Genomic DNA, 12384 nt, shown 5'->3' with positions numbered 1-12384 from the left:
ATTGCCACATTTTAGGATTATTTTTTATAAATATCATCTTGTCTTCTTAATAATATAAAATGAATATTTATTAGCAGAAGATAATGGATGTTGCTTTCCATGAGTGCCATAAAGGAAAGAAATAAACTATTACATGAAGAGTTTTAAAGGGAAACATATCAGTGTGAGATATTTGATGTAATCATGTGTCAATTTATAAAGGTTGGGTAAATTGGTATATCAGTGTGAGATATTTGATGTAATCATGTGTCAATTTATAAAGGTTGGGTAAATTGGTATATTTAAAGGGAAACATATCAGTGTGAGATATCAGTGTTTTGGTGTAAAGTCAATTTGCTGCTTACACCCTGTGATTAAATCATTTACAAACTCACCCAAAATTATTTATATGAGCATATTTTTCCTGGACATTAATTATTATTTTTAAATTATCGAAAAATACTCGTAACAAAATCCATATATATTTTCATTGCTGGGTCCCATTTGTTTAATTAAAATTGACAAGTCAATGATTTCGATAGCCTCCCTACCCTAATTCATGTCTGTCTTTTTCACAAACACATCCAATTTCATTGCTCCTACCCCTTCAACATTAAACACTCGTAAAAATATATTGATATATTCGTTAAATTAAAAAGTAAATTAATTTTTTTAAATATTTAATTTATTTATTCGATTAAAAATCAATATGACTTATTATGTATGTTTTACATTAACATACATATATGAATTAATTTTTAACAAAATAATTTGTATATTTTTATAATAGTTAAACATAAAATAAAGAATTGTTGGTATACATTTAAACTTGAAGTAAAAAATATGAATAAAAACTCTTGTGAAAAAAAATTTCCTTCTTTTTTCTCAAAATAAGCCATGTGAGTAGTTAAAAATTACTAATTGAGATTAATTTATTACTAACTCATATACTATTGTCATGGACTGCAAATCAAAGTCTATAACCATTGCATACAGAATCCTTGGAGGTCAATTGATTAAATGAGACTCATTTTAACCACATGAACTGATTCAATTTGTGAAACACATAAGAAACTCATCTGCTTGAAACAAATTACCATGATGAATATTGTAAATCTTTACAGAAAAATTGTATAGAATTTAAATCTTTTACGGCTCTTATATTGTAAATAGACTTTAATCTCAATCATTGATGTAATTTAAACAATATCGTTGGATTTGGAGGAGCTTAGATATAAATAGAGGCAGTTCTTGTCATTTGAAAATCACTCAATTGTAATTCTTTAAAGTGATAGAAACATTTTAAGGACTTTTACTCAAACACTTGGTACGCTTAATTTTATTGTAGCTTTTTTGTTTCGAGAGATAGACTGACTTAGATAAATTTGAAGCAAAGTAATCACATAAGGTCGCGTGATTTGTCAGACTAAAGTTTTAGTCCCATGATACAAGATGCTGAAAAAATAGTACTCTTACCAAAGTAGTAGAGTTCTATTTAATTAGTAACTCTATTTTGCATAAATAAAATTAACATAATTGTTTTTTACAATAAAAAGTTATTTTTATAATAATGTCAAAAATAAATTATAATTATTTTTAACGAATAATTTTAAATTGATTTATATTTATATTTATATTTATCACAATTTTTTATATTTTATGATAAGAGTTCTATTTTAAGTAGTAATTCTATTTTAAAATTAACAATATTTTTTAAATAATATTTTTAAATTAAATTATAATTATTTTTAAATGTCAATTTAGTAATATGATGAAGAATAAAGGGTACTCTCACTGGTTCAAATATTTCTTCAAACTCTTAATTTTATATATAGTAGTTTTTAATGTCATATGCGTTACATGTAATTTTGTGCATTTGATTTTTGTTTAGTTTTTAAATAACATGTTTTTTAATTATTTTTATTTATCATTAATAATGATAATTTCTCTTAATTTTTAAATAATATACAAATTTTGAACTATATAAGAAGGTAAACTATAATGTTAATTTGAAAAAAAAATAGGTAAAACAACATGCATCAATTATAATAATTCACCATAAATAAGAAAGATATTTATACTAAATTAATAAATACATTTAATAATAGTGATTAAAAAATAATTGTTGCAATTCAAAGTAAACTCACCAAGTATTTTTCACCTACACCAAATAAATAATACATAGATAAAAAAAAAAACTAATTTTAAGAGTGTTATCTTTGAAGAAGCGTTTCTCTAATACTTCATTTTTTTTATACAGTTTTAACTTATTAATGCTAAAAATCTTCAATTTTTACTTGTAATTTTTCTTTAAGATGTTATTTAATTGAATATGTTTAACTAGTAATTGCTATTTATAAAGTTAAACTTAAATATTAATTGGTATATAATTCTATTATTAATTAACGTAATCATAGTTCTATTCAGATAATATCTTTATTTTACATCAATAAAATTAGCATAATTTTAGAAAAAATAATTTTTAACTAATAATTGTAAATTAAATTATAATTATAATTATCATAATTCTTTTTTTGTATTTTATGTTTAAAGTTCTATTCAAATAATAATACTATTTTACATAATAAAACTAACACAATTTTAAAAAAATTAACACAACTCTTTTACATTAAAATTTTAAACAAATTATAATTACCACATTTTTTCATATATATTAGGCTTAAAGTCTATTCCACTAATAACTTTATTTTTAAAATTAATATAACTTTTGTCAATTGAGTCTTAATTCGATTAATATCAATATTGATGTTAGTGCAGGAAATGTAGGTTTGATTACTATAAAACGCGTTGTCTTTTCATTTATAAATTAAAAAAAATTATAGATAATTATAGACATTATATTTAAAAAAGTGTCCGTACCTTCAATTATTCTACTCTTTTTTAATTAATTACATATATTCCCAAAGGTGTTTTTTCTTTTATTTTTCTAATATATATGGGGCTGTTGGGAATGATGATTATTGCTTAAACAAAGCAGAAATGTTTCCACTTGTGGAAAGATTCCAATTCTTTGGTAAATTAATAATGTACAAAATTGGTAGTGCATAGCTTTCTGTTTTTATATTTTATACAAATTATCGTAATGTTGCTGCACACACAACTTTCAGCAATGATTGGTGGTATTAAGCCTAAAGGTTGGTATATTGATTGTTATGTTTGAGTATTTTAGGGTTTACATTTATAATTAAATCATTTCATGCACATATTTTTTAAATATTTATAATTAATATCTCATTTTAGTTGTGTCTAATATTTTTAAAAGTATTACCAGTCTTTCAGAAGAGAATAAAATAGGTTGTGGATTACTTGGTGAAGATGATTATTGGAGATTTAAATATGATTTGTACTTTTAAAGAGCCTCCGACGAATGCTCGAGCATTTAAATATGATTTGTACTTTTAAAGAGCCTCCGACGAGTGCTCGAGCATTGTTGTTAGCTGGTCTTTAACAACTCGAAATAATGGAAAATTCTTATTAGAACTATGTTGACGTAGTTGATTTCTGATAATTCTTTAAAAAAACATTTTCAAAAGCCTTTTTAAGTTAAAATTGATTCAAAATGCATTCAATAGGATTTGGTTTAGTTTATGCATTTTTGCAAATTCTTTTACCTTAGAGATTGAAAAGTTAAAATGAGCAAAGATGATTACAAATAAACTATAATGATAACACAAGTTACTAAGCAATAAAATATAATTACAAATAAGAAAAGAGATTAGATCAAAGAAATAAAAATTGAAAATATTTGTTTCCGTTCTTCATTTTGTGTATATATCTATAGAAAAGTAATAAACTATAATTAAACAGTTGCATGCCGTGTTTGTCATGAAAAATTCAGTAAATAAGAGATGAACGTCAATGAAATACTAAACTAACCATACTTAAATACTATTAAAGATAGATCACCTTGATCAACCTCTGATATCAATATACTAATTTTCGAGTAATTTAGTGTTCTCGGCATTAGTGGTACACAACCAATTCCTAGATGGTCCAACCTCCTTCGAAAATGAAAATGGAAATTAAGCGTGAATGATGAAGAGGTGGGGAAATGGCTTTTCCTTGATGAAATCGGATCCTATACAGTAATTTTTTTTTTCATTCCAAAAAACAAAAAAGAAAAGAAAATAATAATAGAGAAAATAGCAATGCTTATACAAATGTTATTCAGAGACGCTTGAGTAAGTTGTTTCATTTACCCAAGAAAACAAATTCATTCTCAACTCTTGCTTTGCTTATTATTAAATAGTTCCGTTTCATAGTGTCTTCTTCGAAACTTTCGATGTGGAAAAGGGGATGCTGCTGCCATTTTTAACATTTTGGAAGATCACTCGGCGGAGGAACAAGTGACTGATTTGGACCTTTTCCATTCTCCACCAAGAATGCCATCTTAAGCCCCCATGTCGTATGCACTTCCAAATGGCAATGCATGAACCAAACTCCTGCAATTTCAGGACAAAAAAATTAAGATTAAAAACATGGAGAAAAAAAAAAATTACCCAAGTATCACAACTCACAAGTCACAACATTGTTAATGTACCTGGGTTATCTGCACGAAATCTGATAGCTACCCATCCGCCAGCTGGTACTCCAATTGTGTTCCTCTCAACAGGATCCACAAGATTAAAGTTTTGAGGATCTGTCTTTGGATTATAGTTCCCAAGCCCCTTCCCAACACTGAAGAAGTTGAATCCGTGTAAGTGGATGGGATGGTTCTCAGGGGCTATGATCCCAGTGTCTTGCAAAACAAGTTGCACCGTTGAGTTATAAGCCAGCCTGAAAACCTTTGTCCCAGTCATCGTTTGCAAATTGGTTGGTGGAGTTCCCGAGTAATTAAATTTGTGCGGTGGGTTAGCAGGAAAATCAGTGGTGAAAACCCCACTAATGTTGAAGAAATGTGCCTGAAGTAAGGCTGTTGTCGGCATAGTGAATGTCAAATTATTAACAGAAGCTACCGCCCGGCTGCCATTACCAGCTTTGCATGTAGGGCAGGGGTTAATCCCAAGTCCAACAGTGAAATAGAGACTGTGATCAATAGTTTGTGGGACTAAGGCAGGGAATTGTTTGGAATTGAGGGCACGAAGAGAGTTTATAAATTTGTTGGCAACTGCTGTGGCATTTTTTGGTGGTGGGGCAGTGAGAGTTGTGGGGGTATTGGCAAGAGTGCCTGAGTAGTGCACGGTTGCTGTTGCTGTCAGGTTATCGACTGCGACAGGAGCGTCCATAAAAGGGGAAGCCGCTACTAAATACTTGCCAGAACTTTGATCAGCCGAGAGAAGGACATTGGTGGTTTGTCCTGGGGCTATTACAACCGTGTCAATTTTGAACGGTTTAACATATGTGGCGTCAACTTCCACCACAGTGAGCTTGTGCCCAGCAATCTTGAAGAACAGCTCTTCATTAAGTGCAGCATTGATGAGGCGTAGCAGATAGGTCTTGCCATTTTCAACTGCCAATGTGAAACCTCCTGAATATGATTGAAACAGATTCTATGTCAAAGATCTTAGCATTTTAAAACGATATATACAAAGAGAAAGAGCAGTAAGTACTCTGTGAAGGACAACTAGAGATGGGTCCTGGATGTCCATTTATTGTGTGAGCATCCGAGACATTTGGAGCCAATCCAGACTTAAGTGCTTCATTGATCACAGCTTCAGTGTCAGATTTCCACCACTCGCCTAATACAACAACTGCTTCCTTGTGTGGTTTTGGGAATGGATAAGGCACACCACGTTTAGGCAAGATTACAATGGCTCCATGGACTGTGGACCTTAGCCACAGAATATGTGCATGCCAAAGCAGTGTACCTCTTTGTCCTGTAATGGTAAAGTTGTAAACATAGCTTTGCCCGGTAGGGATCGGACATTGTGTAATGTATGCTGGCCCATCAGCCCAACCTGTTCTTAGCTGCCTCACGCCATGCCTGGAATGCAAAAGTTAATGTGATTTTTACGGGGTATTCCTGAACTGTGATTTAAATTGGAGAAGAACAAAGATTTGGGTTCTCACCAGTGTATGGAAACATTGTATTTGACATGGTTGACAACTCTAACAAGTACTGTATCGTCTTCCCTGGCATATAAGGTTTGCCCTGGGAACTTACCATTGACTGTTACAATAGGCTTGCTTGAACATAATCTAGTTGTATTCTTCATTACCACCTGCGCATGTTACCGCCATAAACTCAATTGTTGTATAAGGATTTTTCCTAGCTAGGCAAGCGAGAACACATTTTCATTGACAAATAAATAATGAACTTACATTGAACGTGTAATGTCGGACGGTGCAGTCGACAAGAACAGGAAAAAGGAATGCAAGCAGAACTAGTACTCGAAACAAAGAGCCCATTTTCTGTCCTTCTCTCGATCTTTTTGTTTTTTAATTGTTTTATCACTTAGTTCCCCTTGGCTTTGGACTAGCCAACACGCTCGTTTTAAAGGGTGATGATAGAGCAATTGCTGCCATGTCGTTTTTCATTGGTTAGGTGGATGAATGTATCCTTTAGAAACAAGGGTTATTTGAGAAATAACAAGGCTTCTCCCATGATTTCTTGCATTTTACATAAAGTTGCTTTAAAGGACCAAATCATAATTTGAAGTTAATGCTGATTGTATCTAATTACAAACTTAATCAGAAATTAGGTTGGTTGAAATTTATGGTCATTAATTTTCTTTTTGACCCACCTTTTAGCTATTTATCTCCTTGATCATCTTTGTCCCATTTAGCTTCTTTAATAATTAACACATAAAAGCCAGAAATAGAACGAGCTAGCTAAAGCTAAATTTGATCAAGTCAGAAGGAGTTCAAAAGAAGTTGAATTTGTCTTCTTTAAGCTTTATAAATTAGTGCTTTTCTCAACATTAATGTAACAATTTTTTGAGAATATTCATATAAAGTTTTGAAGATTAAATTCATCACAATTCATAAATTTTTTAAGTGTTTGGAAGCTGAACAAGTAACACTTAAACATCAGTTTTTTACCACTGATATGATCTTCTAGAAAGGCAAAAATGGTGATAGACATAGACACATCACCATGTTAAGCTATGGAGCGATAGAGAAGAAGCAGGAAAATCCGTGTTTTTCCTTGTTTCAGGTAAAGAGGGTAAAAAAGAAACTGTGGTCGGTCACATGTTCCATGGAGGTATTAGACAGGATTAATGTTAGCAGGTTTGTGATAAATAAAAGTAGGTGAATTACGTAGGGCAAATGGCAGTGAATTATAAACAAAGAGTTGACAAATGGGATCTCAAAAAGGGTATCGTATTAATAGAATGGCTTGTTTGAAAGCAAAGACTAAACCAACCCCAACCTAGAGCATGGAACCAACTTCCCTTCCCTTGTGCCTTCCTCTCTCCTTCTAATCTCCTCCAAACCCCAAATTCAACCCAATCAGATTATGATGAAATCAGTAGTCCAAATCCACGTCAATCTAATCTTGCTAAAAATGTACTCCAAATTGTATCACTAGCCCCTCACGTATGGTAGATTTTGTTTCATTTTCAGTGCAACAGATAAAGTTATCCAAGCCAATAGAATGCGACTGTTTTTCTAGTTTTGACTAAATTGTTGATGCACTTGATGGTGAACATGCACCCTGATTTTTATCTTGTCAGCTTTTGGCTATGGTAACTATTTTCAGAAGTTGACTGACTATGTTGGGAGATAATCTGTCATGCCTAATGCTTTTCTATGTCAGCATATATGGGTCAAATATTTTGGTGATTCGTGGTATAGAAGAGAGGTTATACGTGGAGAAGAGGTGCTAATTGGTGAGAGAATTATTTCAAGGTGGACTAATCTTGTAGGGAGTGATTCTCAAGTTTTCTTGGGAGATAATGCCCAACCCACCTTCTTTATAATTTCTATAAGCAGCAAGACAAATTTATTTGGTACCAAGTTTGTTTTGAAACCAGACAAAAATAAAATAATTCAACATGTAGACTTTACCCATTGCTTGATATTGGATTTGAAAACTTTTGAGAATGTAGCCATTGGGATATATAATAATTTTTAGTTAGTTAAGGTTTGAAAGTTTAGTTAGATATTGAGTAAATTGATCTTTCATAAAAAATTCGGAGTAATTTAACCTTAAATTGTACATAATTTTAATTAGATAATAACAAATTTAATTCTAGATATTAACCTTAAATTGTACATAATTTTAATTAGATAATAACAAATTTAATTCTAGATATTTATATATTTTATCAGTTTAGTTTTTTTTTCTAAAAAAATTAACAAATTTAGTCTCAATGTTTACACAAATGTCGCGAGCTAAATTTGTTAAATCAAGATCAAATTGATAGGAGGTATATATAGATTGAAATTATGAGCAATTGATTAATTATTCATTATCTGTTGAAGATGGGTAGGGATTGGGTGACATATGGGCTACCAGCCATCTTCTTATGCCCATTTCATAATTTTAAACTAGGCTGAAAACAGACCCCAGATAGCATAAAATATAAAACCCATTTATTAATCCCCAAGTTGAGATCAGCACAAGAATTATTCATCTGTTTCAAGACAAATAAATTTATATCTCCTTAATTCCAATCCACTCTGCGAAGGAACATGGTGGGATTCTTTTCCTAGTCACCTTTTTGACTTGAGAGGCATAAAAAAGCTTCGTCGTTAATGGAGAAAGCATGATCTTTTTTGACTCCAAAGATTGTTTTGTTTAGATTCCTTTTCGGCATCCCGATAACAAAGGGAAGAAGATTAACCTTTGTTAATGGAGGAATAATAATAAGCATCATCATCATTACTTCACCATTTATTGCATAACTCATGCACTGAATTTTCCCTTAATGATTATTAATACCCGCTTGACATCCTGCCTAATATTTTAAAAATAGAAAACATAACACTTTTGCTTATCTCCGCAATTCTTGTGAACTAAAACTGTTTCAAGTTGGAACATCTTTTGTTGTTGTTTATGAGCTTTAACATGACATAAAGTTGTCTGGTAAGGATCAATTTGGAGTGTGCATGGACTTGGTTGATACGGAGAAGGGCATAAGTTGATCATTTTTCGTGACAAAATGAAACTTGAATAACTAAAGAAAAAGGAGCATGAGGTGAGCCCACATCCTCTCACCCACTTCCACAACATGCCAAATGCTACGAGGAAACATACTCTTTAAAAATTGCAGCCTTTACCAGCCAACTTTAATTGTGTGAGACAATGAAATAACATAAAAACCAAACTGAATCAAAGCTCTATTTATCTGTACATATATTCTGTTTGTCCGAACCTTGTCTGGTAAAATATGAAAAACACAACATGAGGAAAGACAAAAATGAGGATTAGAAACAAGACACATAGAATAGCAACAACAACAATAGCAACAACAACAAAAAAAGCTTTGTTATTTGAATGGTGGAAGAAGCAAGCATGCATGCCCACTCACAAGTAAAGGCAAACAATTAAATCTAAGGGTGCTATTGTTTTTTTGTTTGTTTTTTTAATCCTTCCAATTCCAACCAGCCCGCAGCAAGAATAATACCAAAGGCATGTCATATGTGGTTAAACAACAAATGCAGTGAACTTAACAACGTTTAAACCCAAAGAAAAAACAGCTTATGAATCTGAAAATTCAGTACAATCTGAGTACGCTACTGGAAATTGAATGTGCATGGCTTCCCCTGTTTTTGCCTGACCCACTTCTTCGGCTACCCTGCATGGGTGCTAAGTAGAACCTTAACAGTCCATTATCAAAGTCATTTGGTGAATATCTTGCACTTCGATTACGCTCCAACACGAACTCCTCTCTCTTCTTCTTACTCTGTCCATTCGACTCAACATAGTTCATCCTTGCAGTTGCACCACCGAAATTGCTTGAATTATTCCGCCAGCTTACGCTCCGCAGTACTTTCGGATCGAAACCCGCTCTCGACTCGGGCCAAGACTCTGAATACGACCTCTCCACGCCATTACTTCTACAATACCTATCTTCATCCTCATTCTTGTTATTAACACTTCGCCTGTGAATAAACCCCCAAATATTCCAAGCTTTACTCCACCTACGCCACTTGTTAGTAGACGAACCTTTCCGCTCCCCATTTCCATACACTGATGCCGCATTGTCTCTAAGACCAATCTCGAATGTATCTGAATAATCACCTCTCAGTGAATTGGAATTGGAATCCCTATGTCCATTGCTGTAATCAAGATTAGAAACCGACTTCATTTCATCCATTTCAGCTACCACAGCTGCAGCAGTTTTTCTAATAGAACTGGACCTATCTAAACTCTTCCTTCCCCTAGAACACGAATCAGAATAATAATCCCTTGTTTGAGCTGTTCCTCCAGGGACTGATTGATCCTCATTAATAGAATTCATAGCCGCTGCCGCCGCCGCCGCCGGTGGTGGTTGTGGTGAATCCTCCACAGGGATTTGAGTATCAGACCTCATAACATGTTGAACTGGAGCATCATCTTCCACAACAGAAAGCATGGTAGGCATTCTTGGAAATGTTCTCCCAATTAAGTACCCATCCCAAGAAGCTCTGGGTTCGTCAAATGAATACCTTGGGTCATCAAATGACATCCTTGCTGCATCAAGAGAGAACCTTGGATCCGTGTCACAAGACCTTCTCCCGAACCCATAATCTGCAACTTCCGATTGGGTTTCTCGGTATTGTCTCCCAATCGGTTTCTCCACTGGCAATCTCGCAGACCCACCTCCATTTCTTGTCTTTTTAAGCTTCTGTTTTTGCCTCCATTTTTGTAGTTTCTTGCTGAAAACTGAAGCAGCTGACCAGAAACTTCCAGCAATCTTAAAATCCCTTCCGGAAGCTTTCTTTGTTTGAGAATCAAGATCTATATGATCTTTCATGGGCTTCAGCTCCTCTTCTAGACACGATTCCTTTTCGTATTCTTGCTCAATTTCTTCAACTTTATCGTGGGTTAAAGTAAAACTCGCAGTGGCAACAGGCACATTGGTTACTTGTTCTTCTTCTATGATCTCTATGTCGTCTTGGCGATCGGTTTCACTTTCAGTTTGGTCTTCCTCTTTGCTTTCAAAAACAGGACCTTGAACAACACTCGAAGACGAAGCCAAATTTCGACCTTCAACCTCAACAATTTCAGAAGACGGTCCATTCCCAGCAGCATGCAGGTCCTTATCACCGTCTTCATAAAACAGTGACCAAAGAGTACTTCGACCCCTAACATCACAAGATTTCCTCTGAGGCTCAAAAACCCCAGAAAAAGCCTCGTTTTTAGAGGCCGAGAAAGACTTGGTCCGCCGGATCTCAGGGAAAAACCCATGTCGAGCACCACTTCCACCAGAAGGCTTGAAAATAGCTTTAAGAGCAGCAGTAGCGGTGGAAGTAGTGGCAGCGATAGGAGGTTTCCGAGAAGAGGAAGAAGAAGGTTCGAGAACAGCTAAACGTTCACAGAGGCAAGAGGGACAAAAGCCAGTAAACTGCTCGTGAGGGTGACGGTCACATGAAGTGGAAGGACGGTGAGGTTGCGGAGGTAGCGGTGGCGGTGCTAATGCAGGATGCGACAGTGGTTCCACGTTGGGATTCATAACCGGTAATTAATTGTTTAGTTGCAATGGACAGTATCTGATAGGATAGGAAAGCAAGAGAGAAAGAAAAAGAGAAAAAGATAAAGAGAGAAGGGGTAGCATTAGCAAATAGCAAAGAAAAAAAGAGAAATAAGAAAAAGAAAAATGTGAAAGAGTAATGTGCGTAGCGTAGAGAGGGAGGGCAGCGGCAGGGGCAGGGGCACCTGCTCTGCTTGTCAGTCCAATGGCTGTTTTGGGCATATACTTTGTCTCGTCTCAAGCCCACACGAGTACCAAAAACCAAACCTATGTACGTAATAAGAGGAATATTATTTGATCATGTTTTTATTTACTTTAACCACTTGTCACAACCTGGGACTAATAATCACCCAATTTGGGTTTATTGTATAAAAAAAACAAACCAAATTAAGCCAACCCTGTGTTTGTGTGTGTGAAAACAAAATAAAATAAAGTCAAAAGGATGGGCGTACTTTTAGCTAAGCAGGCAAATATTAGGAAAAATGAAGATGCATGACCCAAAAACCCTTTAATTTGCTTTTACAACAACAACTCATCAATCTATCAGCTTTGTGGTGAGAGAGGAGAGGAATGCTTTAGATTTTCAAAGATTCCTCTCTGTGAAAAAATAAAGGTAAAGCTAAAGCAAAAGCAAAAGCAAAAGCAAACCACGCCATCACTCATTAGATGTGAATTGAAGTGCTATTGCTAGCTAGCTGCCAGTTCCCCCTCTTCTCTGACTCTCACATTTCGCTTTCCTTTTCTTTTCTTTCTTTTATATTACACCCCTAATAAATATAAGTTTCAATTTTTATACATACCACACTTGTGTTTGCATGGTTTT

At 33.9% G+C, this 12384-nt stretch overlaps 2 protein-coding genes across 2 annotated transcripts; both read right to left on the bottom strand.

The window, feature by feature from the left end:
- Window positions 1-4311: 4311 nt before the first annotated feature.
- Window positions 4312-6348, bottom strand: LOC107941712 (laccase-4-like). The gene is given in 5 exon segments (NM_001327453.1): window positions 4312-4442; window positions 4541-5467; window positions 5550-5923; window positions 6010-6161; window positions 6262-6348. Coding segments are annotated over 5 exon segments (1671 nt in total).
- A 3000-nt stretch (window positions 6349-9348) lies between these two features.
- Window positions 9349-12024, bottom strand: LOC107898848 (protein OCTOPUS). The gene has a single exon (XM_016824411.2). It carries the CDS (start codon window positions 11541-11543, stop codon window positions 9603-9605), a length of 1941 nt encoding a protein of 646 aa, XP_016679900.1. The 5' UTR covers window positions 11544-12024; the 3' UTR covers window positions 9349-9602.
- Between the last annotated feature and the right edge of the window lie 360 nt (window positions 12025-12384).

Source organism: Gossypium hirsutum, chromosome A11 (assembly GCF_007990345.1).
Source record: "Gossypium hirsutum isolate 1008001.06 chromosome A11, Gossypium_hirsutum_v2.1, whole genome shotgun sequence".
Classification (NCBI taxonomy): Eukaryota; Viridiplantae; Streptophyta; class Magnoliopsida; order Malvales; family Malvaceae; genus Gossypium; species Gossypium hirsutum.
Note: the sequence above shows the minus strand (reverse complement) of the source record. Positions and strands in the feature narration are given on the sequence as shown.

What these genes read in the sequence shown, in the direction of transcription:
- LOC107898848 (XM_016824411.2), bottom strand. Translation starts at nt 11,543, where the DNA reads ATGAATCCCAACGTGGAACCACTGTCGCATCCTGCATTAGCACCGCCA.